The sequence below is a fragment of the Clarias gariepinus genome, chromosome 20 (genome assembly GCF_024256425.1).
Source record: "Clarias gariepinus isolate MV-2021 ecotype Netherlands chromosome 20, CGAR_prim_01v2, whole genome shotgun sequence".
Taxonomy (NCBI): domain Eukaryota; kingdom Metazoa; phylum Chordata; class Actinopteri; order Siluriformes; family Clariidae; genus Clarias; species Clarias gariepinus.
In genome coordinates this window covers 26,513,598-26,529,778 of record NC_071119.1, presented here as the reverse complement: position 1 = coordinate 26,529,778, position 16,181 = coordinate 26,513,598, and the positions used below count along the sequence as shown (strand labels likewise).

At 33.9% G+C, this 16,181-nt stretch overlaps 1 protein-coding gene across 2 annotated transcripts in view; it reads right to left on the bottom strand.

The window, feature by feature from the left end:
• Positions 1–16,181, bottom strand: part of bdh2 (3-hydroxybutyrate dehydrogenase, type 2) — a 45,831-nt gene that overhangs the window by 4,677 nt on the left and 24,973 nt on the right. Inside the window, exons 2-4 of one of the 2 annotated variants that reach the window (XM_053480075.1) lie at positions 2,946–3,038; positions 1,515–1,593; positions 670–766 (exon numbers count right to left, since the gene is read on the bottom strand). In XM_053480075.1, coding sequence (XP_053336050.1) covers positions 670–766; positions 1,515–1,593; positions 2,946–3,017 — 248 coding nt within the window. In that variant the 5' untranslated portion in view covers positions 3,018–3,038. Of the gene's footprint in view, positions 1–669; positions 767–1,514; positions 1,594–2,945; positions 3,073–16,181 lie in introns of those variants that run through there. The other variant, XM_053480074.1, reaches the window with a different exon arrangement.

The window sequence follows — 16,181 nt, the reverse complement described above, 5'->3', positions numbered from 1 at the left end:
TTATTATTATTATTATTATTATTGTCACCACTAATAACACTATTAATACAGCCAGTACAGTAGTAATACTACTACTGCTACCATCATTGCTGCAACTACTACTATTACTATAATTTCTATTGCTAGTACCACCACTAGGGGTACTGGTGGCTCAGAGGGTTGTGGTTCTGAGTTACTGATCAGAAGTTCAGGGATTCAAGCCCCAGAACCACAAAGCTGCCCCTGTTCAGCTTTTAAGCAGCCCTGTCTGCTCTAGGGGGGCAGATCATTCACCCCAGACCAGCCTTAAATTAACTAAATCATACAAAGCCTTGTGGTGTGCCAGTGCTCATGGGATGGGTAAATTACGTTTCTGTGAGTGCACTTTAATGCAAAACAATATGTTGACATTTTGGAGCAACATAAGCTGCCATCCAAACCATGTTCTTCTTGTAATATAGGTTCTACTCTGACCTGCCTACGTTCCTAACCTGACTCTAGGTGAAGGCCTTCCTTATAAGATAATTCCTAAACATAAATATTACAACTAATTCAACGCACAGTGGTGATTTCTTATTCCAGATTATTTATTTAATTTAATTTATTTATTTTTATTATTAGAGTGCTGCTGGTTTAATAGTCCTATAGAAGACTGAATAAAAGTTACAGAGCTGAAATTAAATTAGTTACCCCGCTACATTAAACAGCACATCAACCCGCTCCAAGTCTTTAGCCAGAGCTTCCACTTGGTCCTTCTTAGTCACATCAAGCACCTTAGTCCTGATTCCTGAATTATAATAAAAAAAAAAAAACAGGTTTACACATTTAAATATAATATTAAAATTATAAACAAAATCCAAACTGTATTTTAAATATTTACTGTTTAAATTCCATTTTAATTAATTATTAAATGTTTAATTTCAACATAAAAGAAAATAAAAGTTAAAAAAAAATAAAGAAATAGATAATTTTATTATAAATTTTTGTCAGTTCCAGACATTGAATATATCCGAGAGGATCACAAGTTTTATTTTTAGTTTTTAGAGCCTCGTTTGTTATCGGGCAGCCGGCGGACCTTTATTTTGTGTTTTCAGTTATCTTTTGTTTCTTTTTGTTCATTAATTAATAATCTCCAAACGGAAAGGTTTTCCCGTGTGTGTCATAAGCACTCTCACAGCCTCCTATTCAACTGAAGCCCAGCGTTAAGGCTCTTATTAATACTACTGTATAACATCTCGTGGTGCGGTATGGAGAGCCATAATTTATCATAACACTTATGATAAATTATTTGGAATAAACAATAATAGAAACAATGATTTTTAAAATTGTAATAAAATAAGCATTTCAATTATAATATTATATCAAACATCCCTTACATAAATATATTATGAAAGTGATAAATATAATATATATATTTGTATTCCAAAAAATAATTTTTGACCAAACTCTAAACCAAACTAATAAAAATTAAAAACATAAAATACATGATTTAAATCCTGGCTTCAGTGTGTCACTAGATGGGGTCACTGCACTACCTGGAGTTCCATCCAGTTCTTTGAGTTTCCCTCCGTTGATGTCTGTGGCAATGACCTGAGCTCCTTCTTTTGCAAAAGCCTACAGAAACAAAGAAAACAAAACAAAAAAACAGTCATAGCACATCATTCCCAAACGAGCCGCACGGAACTGTGTAACATACGTGTGGGTCGTCTCAGAACTGCGGGACGTGAAACGGTCCAAAGTTTCAGGGATATAATCAATCGATTGCACAATGATTCCTAGGGGAGAAGAGTAATAAGTGTGTGCCGACACATAAATAAAATATGTAAAAATTACACATATAACATATTATATATTATATTTATCACCTCAAAAATATTTCCAAAAAAAAAAAAAAATACTTAAATTATTGCCAATCTCTACATCAATTCCGGAGTATGTGTATATAACCTGAATAATTTTTTTTTTAAACGACACTGAAGCTCAGAGTCTTGGGTCAAGGACAGTGGTAGGCTGTAATAAAGTCTCGCTTCATGGCCGGAATCATGTGACTGGTTTAAGTAGAGCCTCGTTCACATGGATGTCTTACTTGTCTTTTTTCATTAGTAGCAAGACAATTATTAAACAACAATTATTTCCAAACGGAGCTGCTAAGAAAAAAAATGCCTTTCCCTATTTGGGAACATTTGGAATATCTTCCAGTAAGGTAACTGCTGCAATAAATTGCTAAAACATTCTCAATCGCAGTTTAGACACACACACAAATAAATGTCTATACCAATTGTTCTATCTGTGATTTTAAGGTCTGTTTGCTACACAAAATTTGTCCACTAGGTGGCAGTACACTGAAATGAACCTTTTGGCCTGGACACCCAGCTAAGCCTCACTAGTCTATATCTCTATGTACCTTGGTCCAGAAAGATTTTGTTGTACATTTTAATACAAAAATATGTACCATGCTCAATGTTTAGCATCAAAAGTTAAACATTATATAAAATACTAGCTTTTTTTGGTTTTAAAATGACAAATATGTACATTTATACAAACGCAAGTATAATGCTGCTGAAAACATTATATATATACTATATACATATATATATATATATATATATATATATATATATATATATATATATATATATATATATATATATGTTTTCAGCAGCATTATATTTATTATAAATGGTGCTTAAAACCCTGACCTGATATAGTAAATCAGTCAATTTGCCTCAGGGCTCTTCTCTTAAATAGCTAATTTCTCTGTTTTTTTTTTATTTTTATTTAAACCAACCAGAGTTTTGTGAAACCTCACAGTGTTATTTGTGTTCTTTAAAGGAGATCTCATCAAATGACTCTAATTAATTTATTAGCGAAATAAGTTTAAATAACCAATTAAATCCATTTAATTAAAAAAATAAAATCTGGTGCTTGGACCCCTGACACTCACTGATGAGGAAGAACATACACACCAGAGCAGCAGCTCGGCCGATTCCCTGCGCAGCCGCAGACAACACGATCACTTTTCCATCCAGCCGACCCATTACTCTCTCTCTCTCTCTCTCTTACACACACACACACAAACACACCCACACACACCTGCAGAATGGATGGGTGAAAGGGCACTGTGTTAATGTATAAATAAATATAATGTCATATTAATGCAAATTAATATTATAAACTCAAATAAAAAGTTACTTTATGAAGTCAGTCTTCCTCATTCAGAGGACCGGGAACCTTAAAAAACTATTCATTACATTAATGAATAATAATGTTTAGAAAAAATGACCTGAGCATTATTAGGAGTGTGTGTGTGTGTGTGTGTGTGTGTGTGTGTGTGTGTGTAAGGAATTTTACCTTTCATCAGAAGTAAATTAAAATGTGTAATTAAATTAATTAAAAATTAAGTGCTTTATAAAAAACATTTTTTTAAATATTAGCACATACTTAATTATTTAAAGAATGTACTTAAAAGAATAAAAAGGGGAAAGTAAAACATTTTGTTCTAAATTATAAATAAATTATTTGATGATATACAACACTTATATATAAAGTTTGTACATTTAAACCCAACAGGATTTAAAGGATTTGGGGACATTGTTGTTTGTCCCAAAATGAGAACAAAATCCTGACCTGTGTCTATAAACATGGGAAATTAATAATAATGATAATAATAATTATAATAATAATTATTATTATTATTATTATTATTATTATTATTATGCTGTTATTTATTATTATTTTTATTATTATTATTATTATTATTATTATTATTACTATTACTACTATTACTATTATTATTATTATTATTATAATAACTATTTTTATTATTATTATTATAAATATGCTGCTGGTGTTGTTGTTGTTGTTGTTATTATTATTATTGTTGTTGTTGTTGTTGTTATTAGCAGTAGTAGTATATACAGGATTATTTGAATCTATTATTTTAAATAATTTACAAACATAAATAATAAAAAACAACACACTTACAAATCTTTTATTTTTGTGACTGTTAATGATTGAGAGAATCACGTGACTGTGCAGGCTTTACAATAGCAGTGTCAGTGTCTCTGTAAGTAAATCAGGGTGCAGTGATGTACATGCATGTTAAAGATAATACATAACATTTTATCATAATAATAATAAAACGTGTAATTTGTTGGATACACTCAGCAACTTTGAAAGTGTTTACTCCTGCATAATAAATAAAAACCACTTTTGCTCCAAACACACTGTTTAAATGTAAAACTTGTGTTGTGGTTAGGTCTAAAACTCCGTCATGACTGTAAAGAAATGAAAAAGATTATAAAGTGTTCCTGAAAAGTGAAACATTAGAGAAGCAGAAACCTGCTGTTTTACTCACCTACACTCTGAAAAGGAACTAGCGAACACTCGCGAGATTCTACGAGAACTTCCAGGTAAAACGTCACAGCAGTGCCGTGTGCAACCCGGAAGTGTGTCAACATAAAAGTCTTTTACCGCTTTTACGAGTTACACATTAAACACGTTACTTCTATACAGTACAGTACAGTAGATTTAGGAATGTCCGACCTGGTGCCTTAGTATCATAGTCTCAATAAATACTGATATTATAACAATGATTACTGATATTATAACAATAATTACTGAATTATTGTTATATTATAACAATAATTACTGGTATTATAACAATAATTACTGGTATTATAACAATAATTACTGGTATTATAACAATAATTACTGGTTCTATAACTGTAATTACTGGTATTATAATAAAAAATTTGGTATTATAACAGTTATTACTGGTTTTATAACAATACAAATAAAAATCCTACTTTTTATAAATAAATAAATAAATAAAAAGCTAGTATAAATCAGACTGATGTTTAAATAGTGAAAGCAAGAGCATTTCTATACACACATACGTATTTATATAAACACACACACACACACACACACACAGACACACACACACACACACGCACACATGATTTGATGTGAACTTACAGGATTAGGACTAAACAGCTGTGTGTCCATAACAACTCATTATAAAAAATAAAAATAAATCTTCAGTTAGCTAGAAATTATAAAGATTGGATTCAGAGTGATGGATAAAGGTCATGACTTTATTGAAGTTGTGAAAAGCTACTAAGAAACGATTCTAAGAGCATAAGGCACACATGAACTGGACACCCCAATGATGTGATTAAAGCCATCAGAGGTCATGTGAAATCACAGAGTCTTTTTTTTGTATAACTAGGCAAGCTCTAATGTACTATAAAATAATAATGATAATCAATCAATGGATAAATAAACAAATAAACAAACAAATATAGATGCAACTATAAATCATTTCTCATCATTATCATTTCAAATTCAAATTTTATTTTTCTCATACACAGTACAATATGCAGTGAAATGCTTAGACGACTGCTCCTGACCTTATGATAAAAGACCTTAAAATCCAAAACTAAAGAATAGGAAGTAAATATATATAAAAAATGAAAGAAGGGAAATTTAACTAAGAAGATTGAAATAAAATTAAAAATTAAAATAAAATAACATAAAATAACATAACTGTACAGAACCAATATACAATATAAGAAAAATATGGGACAGCTATACAGAATATACAATATAAGAAAAATATGTGAAAAATGTAGAAAAATAAATGATTTTTAAATGTTAGAGAATGCAAGAAGGATAAAGAAAAAATAATAGATGGAAAATAATATCTCTAAGTGTATTGTAGTGACCATGGCACAGTAGCCCATTCATTCCTCCTTATTCTTTTTGAGTAAAATACTGGTAATCACTAGTAGTATTGACAAAAACTGCTGAAATTAATTATACATTCGAAGAGGACACTCTGCCTCACTCGGCTGTGTGTTGATTTTTTTCATTCATACTGTAATAAGTGACTGAGTTGTAAACATTAATTCATGCTTCATAAATAATTGATATTTGTTGTGTATTCTGAGCTCGAGGCACTAACAGTGCCGGCTTATTAATACACACGACTCAGCTTCACATGTTCCAGACAATGAGGCCATTCCTCCAATTATAATGCAAATAACTAATAAGTATAATGCATATTAAAAATAATACAATGAGTAACATGCAGAGCACCACTTTCAAAAGTACTGGCACCCTTTTCAGTCTGCCGCCTGGTAAAAATAACAGCTCAGAGTCTCGTGCTTAAAGTATGTAATGGTTCGAAAAACAGAATAATTATATTATTATCTTTCAGTGTAATTGAAGTAAGAATAGTGTCATATACCAATGTATCTAGAGTTAAACATGTTACAATAACACTTGTTTTAACACATGATTTATTTTTATTTACATTTATTTGTATATTCATATAATTTACTAGTTTGGGGATTTAATTTTGTCTGTATAGCCATCTTGTTTTTTTGTTTAGACAGATTTAATGATCAGGCATACTTAAATAATAGACTTTTAAAAATAGGATTAAAAAATACTGTGTAATAGTAGTGATTTCAAATTTGGGATCAATAGAGTATCCATCTATTTACCTACTGTGTCTATCTATTAAAGTACATACTGTAAACTATGACATCATTACTGTATTTTTTAAATATAGTTGCAAGCACTGATGAACAGGTCTAAGCATCTGCATCAAATCTGGGTGCACCACACAACCTGTGTACCTTTTGAGCATACCTCTAAAAAGTCCCAGACACTGGTAAAACTAAATATTTTAGATGTTATAAATATATAATATATATAAATATTTTTACTGAGGTATCACTCAGGCAGTTATGAGCCATTTGCGACAAAAGTTTGAGACATTGTCTAAGGCCTTGTCTTTCAGGTGCGCTCAGATGGTGCAATTTATCCAAAATACTGCTACTGTACCTGTATCATAACTTACTGTAAATAACCATTAGGCATCACATCATATTATCTTTAACTTACGGTATAGTGTTCAAAGTTCTCCTCCAAGTTTTTAAAGCACTTCATAATCTTGCTCTATCAGAGGTCCTACACCCTCTTTAGGACTCTTCGCTCTTTCTCATTAAGGCTCCTCCTTATTTCACATGCCCTTTGGACACCATGGGCTTTAGAGACTTTACCTGCACTGCTTCTCATCTGTGGAATTCCTCTGTAACACAGACTATCCAACTACATTTAAGTCACATCTTAAGACCCATTTATACGCTTATCACACATGACGTAAGGCTGCAGGCGAAAATAATTTTATGGGTTTGAATTTTCGGACAGTGGCCTTGGGTGACTAGAAGTGCACCTATATAAATTAAATGGATAATAATAATAATAATAATAATAATAATAATAATAATACCCACTTATCAGTCATTTATAATCATTTTTTAAACATAAAATATAAAAGAAACTTTATATAAATTCTTACATAAGTCATTAATTTACTCTTAAATGAAATGTTTATGATCGAATATAAGCCGCAATAAGAAAAGTCAGTCTCTTGATTAGCACTGTCACTGTTCAGATGAAGGTATCCGTGTCAAGTCTATTCAGTGTCATGTGCTGTGAAGATCTAATTGGAAAACAAGAAAGACAATGCAAAACTCCACACAAAAAAAAAAAATAAATAAATTAAAAATAAATAAATCAGCTGCCTAAAATTAAATTCCATTATTATAATTTTTTTCTGAGTGACATACACCACATGGGGCCAGAGTTCTGTCGGATTTTCTATTACAGCTGCAGAAAGAAAAAACTTTAATGGCTTATTGATTAAATAAATGAGAAAAGGAAATGAGGGCTATTTTATTCCTCTTCCTTGACTTATTCCTTTATGTTCAGACAATCGCAATCCTTCCTTTGGAAAGTTGATTCCTTTAGTGTAGGCTGATTTTTCTTGATTCATTCGTCACACACTGTGGGTTCCAAAAGTGTGAACAAATGAAGAGATTCATAAAAAATGTTCTGAATCCCACTGTGGTAAGTCATTCAGCACAGTGTGTGACTCTCTGAAGGGACTTTAAAAGACATAGTTTATGAAAAGGACGGAAAGCAGATCCAGGATGCGTTGTAGTTAAAACCGAACCTTCAGCGTTACATCACGTGTAGATCGATAACACACCGATGCGTCTAATTTTCAGCTATCTGATCCGTGAAAATCAATCGTCATGCAGGCTTCCCAAAGCCCTCCAGCAGAAAGACGGACAGGCATGTCGAGAGAAGTGTGTCAGACTAGAGATAACAGGACTTTTTAATGAGCACTTTATCAGCAAAGTGGCAGGGAAGACAAAATGCAGAGGTGAGGATGTCGGGGGATGGGGGGTTACGGTTGTATGCCTTTGTCATGATTGAAAAAGTTAGCTCTGTAATCATTCCTAAACGTACTTTACAGTACACGTTAAACAATTCAATAAAGGATATATTTATTAAATACACTAGATTTTTAAGAGGATGCAGGAAAAATACTGAATCAGATGAAATCTAGTTAATAAATAAGATTAAATTTGCTGCTGCTTTTTAAAAAAACTAAATAAGTCCAGAAGTTTGCAGAGGTACTGTTTCTCTGTTGCCCACAAAAATAGACACCATGATGGAACAACACTCCACTGAAGAGATCCTGCTCTGAGTCACACCTCTGGCCAATTACAATCTTCTGTTTAAGAACCCATGTGACACCACAGCATGACCTTTGAAAACTAAATGCTCAGGTTCTTTGTGTTCAACCTTTCCAAGATTTATTTATTTATTTTTGTTCACCTTTTTTTTTTTGGATCGTTTGACCTGATGAAAAAATTTAGCTCAGTAAATCAGATTACTGCAGTTGTATCAAACATCCAGAAGCTTAAAGTGGGAACGGTGTCCAAGGTGTACACAGGTAGTTCTGGCTTATTATAAAATATTTTGTCAAGATCTTTGACGGAAAGTTGGTTGAATAGAATGGTATTGCTCATACATCAGAAGTAGACCTTGTTTACATGAACATGGACAGAGGGGGGAAAAAAGGTCAAAGTGTCTTTTTCCAATGTTGAAGTTTTCAGGCTGGGCATTTTTAAGAGACATGGAAACCCTTTGTGTTAAAATCTGTGGATTTTTTATTTGTTTTGTTTCTGTTTCAGTATGAATATAAAAATCTTATAAGCATTTTTTTTTTGCTCTTAAATCAATAATAAAAGTGAAGTGGTTTGCACAAGATTATCAGTCATAAGTTAGTCATTTAGCTGCTCCCACTGAGGGGTCCATCTAACCATCTGATCCGCACACACAGGACAGGTTTTACACAAAATGCCCTTACTCACATGACACACCAGTTTTTATCTGTACTTGGGTCAAACAATGCATGCAGTGGCTGGAGTTTGGTTGGTGGGCAAGTAACCTTCCACTGAGCCACCAATGCCCTTGTTTCTTGACATTTGGCATTTAAAAGTATATATTACCAAATCCTCATATAATTAATACAATAATAAATACAATTAATTAATAGTGTTTCTCTATGGGATAAGTAACATGAACACCAGTGTGAGTTTTAGCACTGTTATTAATTTAAAACAAAACTACATACCAATCAGCCATGGCATTAGAACCACCTAGGTGTTGAGTTCTTCTTGTGCCACCAGAGAGGAACTGGCGCCTCAGGGGGTGGCTGCACTATAAATGGTGATGTGGCGTCTCGCATCAGAATGTTGGCAGTGGATCCTTTGGGTGCTGTGGATTGTGCGGCTGTGGCTTCTGTGGATCAGAATTGCTCAATTGGATTATGATCTGGGGAGTTTGGAGGCCGGGGTGACAACCTTGGGGTGGTTGACCTGTGAACCTTGGCCATGGTGGGCTATCATACACTGAGTAGTCTGTTGCGTTTTGATTGTGGTAAGCACTGACTTTCTTTAGGAGTTTGTGTGGCGTTGGCTTTTCTGTGGGATCGGGCCAGACAGGCTACTCGTAGGCATGGATGAACCTTAGGTGCCTATGATGCTAACAGCAGTTCACTGGAATATAGTTGATCAATGATGCTGTTTACTTCACTGTATGTTATAGCTGATTGGTGTATACAAATACAAAAATACACAAACATTTCAAATCCAAAAATTTTATCTTTTATCTGTCCTACAATGGAGTCAGTTGTATATCACTAGAGCTTAAATGCATCGCTTTGTTTAAAATTGAAATTTTTGGGGACAGAATGTTATCTCTATTAATGAGTTTTTCCAAGATAACATTGAATATTCGAGGGCATGACCCTGTTTTAGTACCATCCCCAGTCAAAGTTCCTACTGAATGATTAACACCTTCAATTTCATTTGTTGAAACCCTCCGATATTACTCATCTTCACTTCCTCATTGAAGATCCTTTTCATTCAGACCTGTTTACAGTCTCTGTTATTTTTCACCACCGCATGTCCTCATTTATCTTTTAAATGTACCGAGATGCAAAAGAACACATTTGTCCTGGGATCAGGAGTGGCATTGGAATCTCCAATCACTCTGATGATAAATATTTTATCGGCTGCCAGACGAGACATCTGGGATAAAAAGCATAGTGTAGGTCACATGACCCTGCCATGTTTATAGGCTTTATCTGTTAACAGCTATAGCAGCTCAATAACATACCTAATACCTTGTTATTTATTTGACTTTTGAATGGAATGAAACCTTTTTTTCAACTTTGCAAATTTTGGCTTGAAGCAATTATTTATTTATTAGTAAAAATGTTGCATGTGTTCAGTGGATTCAAAAAATGACACACTGAAATGATTCAGACTGCTTATTTTTCCAATCAAGGAATGGCTTATTTTATTTAATTTTTTTTTTATTATTATTTTGTTTTTATTTCCTTTGTAATGTTTCTAACCAAAAAATAAAAGACTTTTGTCCTTTCAGCCCTATACATCTTTTAGACAATGTTTCCTTTCATATTGATTTATTTTGTCATGGGCACTGTGACATCAAATTAAACCAAATGAACCAAAGGAAATCAATGTCAGTCAGAGTCACACTCAGCAAACGGATTAGTAGGTGTGAAAAAAACTATAGTATCTTGTAGATAATGAAAAAGAAAAAAAAGAGGGATGATTTTGAAAAGTTATGAAATATCAGCAGGAGAAAAAAATCCAAGCTCATAGCATCTTTAAAATCCAGAGTGTTTTTTTTTTTGGTGTTTGAAGCCAAAACAACCAGCAGCTTTTTGGACCTGTGCGCTGGCGAGGAGAAGGATAATTTGGCTAGGGTTGGCGGGTTAGACAGCTGTGTTAAAAGCGGCTGAGAGAGTCCTGATGACTGCTGCTGTGCTTCTCTAGAGAGTCATTTCAAAGCCATAATCCTTTCACATATACTGTATGAAAGCAACAATAATAAACACACTTTCTCTTTCTGAGAAATGCATTTTTTTTTACTCTGAAGGTTGTCTTTTTGTCTAACATCAGCTAGCATCGGACCACAATATTCAATCAATGGCCAAAATGTACTGGTATAAACCTTTTTGGTATTTCATAAAAATTGTAAAGTGGCTTTAATTAGATAATTACTGCAGTGATTAATATATTCAAGTTGCAACAATTCTTTTAACCCTACTTGAAAAAGTGAGGAGCTTCTATTTTCTTAATCAACCTCCAAATATCAGTATCCCATGCTCATCGAACCGATGTAACTGAGCCAAATTATTGTCCTGCATTAAACAAAAAATAAAACATTTCAAATGTTGAAGTTAGGTTAAAAACTGTCTAACACATTATTACAACCAGAAAACAAACTAATTTTAATGTTAATGTATTATATTATTATTTATATTATTAATTATAATATAATTATAATTATATAATAATTATATTATTATGTATTATTATGTAATTTTAATTTTAATGTAAATTGGAACAACAGTCCATCACTCAAATGAAAAGTACACAATGTCTGGTTTATTTTCATTGTAGACATGTTCATTTGCTTGTGCGGTCCTTGTATACAGGGTTTTCAGTCGCACAAAAATAATGATTTTTAAGTTATACAAATTGGCTGTGATAAAGTAGGGAAATAAAGTGACCAGTCACTCCACTGTCAACAAACATGAGTTATCAATGAAAATGGGGGAAGACAGCATCCAAACATACCAGTTAATCATAAAACTAAATACCCATTGATCTTTACCTTTACCTAAGAAAAATCTATTTACAGAAGACTTAATAAAAAACAATATATATCTCGGCTAAACAAAAGGAATTCAGCCTAGACTTAAACATTGAGCCTGTGTCTGAGGAATCAATTCGAAGGCTATTCGATAACAATGGGATTTTGTAAGAATAAGCTCTGCCCCTGCTGTTGTTTTTATAATACATTGTACTGACAAGCAGCCAGCATCCTTTGATCTAAGTAGATAGGGTGAATTATAAAACGCTGTGAGTTAGTATTAGGTTTTTAAATCCAATGCAAAGTTTCACAGGGAGCCAATGCAGAATGGGTGTGCTCCTAACTTCTGGTTCTGGTGAGGGCTTTTTGATGGTGAATTCATGACAGGGAGCTTGTTTATGCACTTAGTGGAACATCCAGAAAGTAAGGCATTACAGTAGTCCAAGCTAGAGGTGACAAAAGCAAGAACTGTTTTTTCCTCTATCATGTACTAACAATATATTTCTTATCTTGGCTGTATTTCTGAGATGAAAGAATGCTATGCTAGTAATACCACCTACTGTAGAAGATCAGTCATATGAAGTACCATGTAGAGGATTCATCCTCCTGTCTAGACGTCTGTTCCATGCATACTCTCCTGTGGTAGCCCACAAGGCTTAATACTTGGACCTCTTCTGTTCTTTTTCTATAGCCAGGCTCTTTGTGAGGTCATATTCTTACACAGCTTTTCATATCATTGTTATGCTGATGAAACACAACTTATTTCTTCTTTTCTTTTTCAGATACTCAGGTTTCCATCCAGATCTCAGCATTTCTCAAAGCATTTCTTTCTGGATGATAGCTCAGCAGCTGAAACTCTATCTCAGTAAAACCAAACTGCTTTTTATCCCAGGTGATTCATCCTCCTGTCTAGACGTTTACCATGGACAACAATTGGATCATTTCTTCAGTCACTGCCCACAGTCTTGATATAACTCTAGACAATCAGCTGTCCTTTACCCTTACTCGCTTTTTTACAACATCAGCAGAATTTGCCCAATTCTTTTAACAGAGGCTACTCAGATGCTTATTCAGTCTCTTGCTATTTTAAGACTGGACAACTGTGACTTACTCCTGGAAGGTCTGCCTTTGTTGACCAATCGGCCTCTGCAGCTGATCCAGAATGCAGCTCCACATCTTGGTTTAAACTTTTCCATGTTCTCCCAAACCACCTGGCTTCCTGTATCTGCCTGCATCAAATACACAAAAACACTGATGCTTGTCTACAAAGCTAAAAATGGGCTAGAACCCACTTACTCAATATTCACAGTAAGACATTTTACTGTTGCAGATAATGAAAAAAAAGGAAAAACTTGTGAAATCGTTAACTGGCTTTCTCTCTCTGTCATAGTGGTGTTCCCCATGGTTGTGTTCTAGGCCCTTTTTTGTTTCTAATCTTTTTCTCTCCTTAGTCACATTTTTAGAGCATTCAGCGTACATTTTCATTGTTATGAAGATGATACACAGCTTGATCTATCAACAAAGCCTGACTACATATTTCCACCCTCCTATCTTACCCACTGCGTAACTGAAATAAAGTCTTTTTTTCTTGCACTTTCCAAACCTCAAGAAATTGTCAAGAAAGATTAAGAAAAATATCCAAATGCAAAGATACCAGAACAAGTATTTAGTCTTGATTATAAAAAGCAGCACTAAGAAACATGAATGGTGCAAATTAAGCAATGACGAGACACAATAGGCAGACACAGGCAGAACTTTCTGTAGAGGTGACCAGATGCTTGCTGGAGCAATGCATAAACAAGCCAAGATCAGCACCCTGCTTAGTTGTAATGCAAGAATTCTGGCAGGCAGACAGAATTCAATGTCCTGTGAACAATCCAAGATTATAATCCAGTGAATATATGTATATCTCTGTGTAAGTAGGCAAACAAGGCAACCACTTATGAGCAAGCTGTTAGCATGTCAGGTACTTGAGCTTTAAAACCCTGAGGCAACAGCGTGAGCCTTGAAACTCTCACATGCAGGCTTAATGGTTGAAACCCTTAGATGAATGCTTATCCTCAGCCAAACCTGGCCTCACCCATTTAATTGCCCCACTAATTTGTGAAACAAAAAGAATTTGCTAATTTAATAAATGTGCAGTAAATCATAAACACTGTAATCACAAGTTGTGGTGATTTGTTTCTGCTGTCAGCATTTATAGATATGTCAGATATCACTGAAATGTTGATTTGCATGTGTGAGATTTTCCTACATGACAAGGATCAGATATAAAGCCATTTTGTAAGAGAACTCTGAATTACTTATGCTCTGTGTGTAAACATTCTACACATTTCAATTGCACAGAGCTTCATGTCAAGAATAACAAGTTATTCACAGGTATGTTTGTATTTATTTTGTCTTTCTGCTTTAATGGATCTGTAAAGCTAAAAAAAAAAAATAGCCATGTGCTTTTTAAAGAGGATAAAGGAAAAAAGCAATGTGTGTTAATATACAGTATATATAATGTATATAACTTATACACAAGTAGATCAAATATTCAACCCATATATTTATAAAAAAAAAAAAACATTATGCATATGTTGAAGTGCAATTTTTGGCGAGAGAAAAAAAGGGGTACAGAGCATTATATTGCACTTCATTACATGTGCTACTTTCCAAACACACCCTTGTAATATTAACCCTGTACCTTTGCAGGTGTCATCTGTACCTGTATCCTTCCTATAAGAAAATGAATACAACAAAACTGCATCCAATAATTCAGGGTCTTTCATCACCCATTATTATGTCCTTCGAGAACATCAACTTCTGTGTGGGGTTTCCTCTAAACGTCTATGTCATCATCCTCCTAACTCGAGCTGGAGGACTGGATGGATCACTGGTTTTCACGCTGAACCAAGTTGCAGTTGAAATCCTCTTTGCCCTGCTGGCTCCTCTCTTTATCCTCTGTTATGTGAACTTTGAAAGCTTCTGCTTTTATTCTCCAATAATATATATTACTGGCACTTACATGGCCTCCCGCTTCCTGTTCCAGTGCTGTGTGTGTTTCGACCGTTACTTGGCAGTTGTCCACCCACTTACCTTCATTAAGTATAAAGCCACACAGTATCGCTTAGCAGTCTCGGGTATTATGTGGATAAACTCATTCATAGGTGGCACTCTATTCTTTGAAATGTTAACAAATCTTCTTCATAGTATTTTTGTAATTCTTTACATTATAACTCTAAGCATGATCCTTGTCTTTAGTTTCTCTCTCCTCAGAAGTCTGAGGAAACCAGGGCCAGGAGCAAGGGAAAGGGATGGTAATGGGATGAGCAGTGCAAGGAAAAAGGCTTTAAAAATCGTGTCAGGAAATTTTCTGATATTTTTAATTCAAACAATTGCAGAAACGGTGTGCTTTGTCATGTCTTGCACATCGTCTGAGGATGCCTTTGCTCTGGCATTTTTTATGGCTATAATTATTGTCATTACTGTAGGCTTAGTGAAGCCATTCTTGTTTTTATACCAGAATGGAAAACTGACATGCAAGAGGTAGCATAAATTAAAATAATTTCTCTCTTTAACATGCTGATCAATCCCTGCTAATCCAAATTATTTACAGAGGTATGCAAATTTAATCTATTCCAGAGATGAGTTCTTAAGGCATATGCTAAGTTCCAGCCACCCGAAAAATATTACCAATATCACCAATTTCCAACGCTATAGAAAGTTTTTGCATATAAAGCAAAGTAAATAAAAATACAATATAAAATACATAAATATTAAACCTCACTTAACCTTAATTCATGATTCCTCTTGGCACCAACTGCTTTAAAATCAAAACTGAATGTTATGTACCACAACCACATAATGGATTTTTATAAAGCTGCGTATAATTTTTTACATGCCACTGTATGCATGTATGCGATGTATTGCCACATCAGTTGTTTTGGTTCCGCATTAAGACTGTGAGTTCTTCTGTTTCTTTGCGGAGACATTAAAATTGGATTGATTGGGACAGTATCACAGGACAGTGTTTTTACACCATTGTGCTCCTGGATTGACTTATTGGTTATAAAGCTGGTGAGGCTGATACAATACTCCCGCATACAGTATACATGACTTGGATACAGAACTTGTGACCCATCCACACATGTACCAGAATG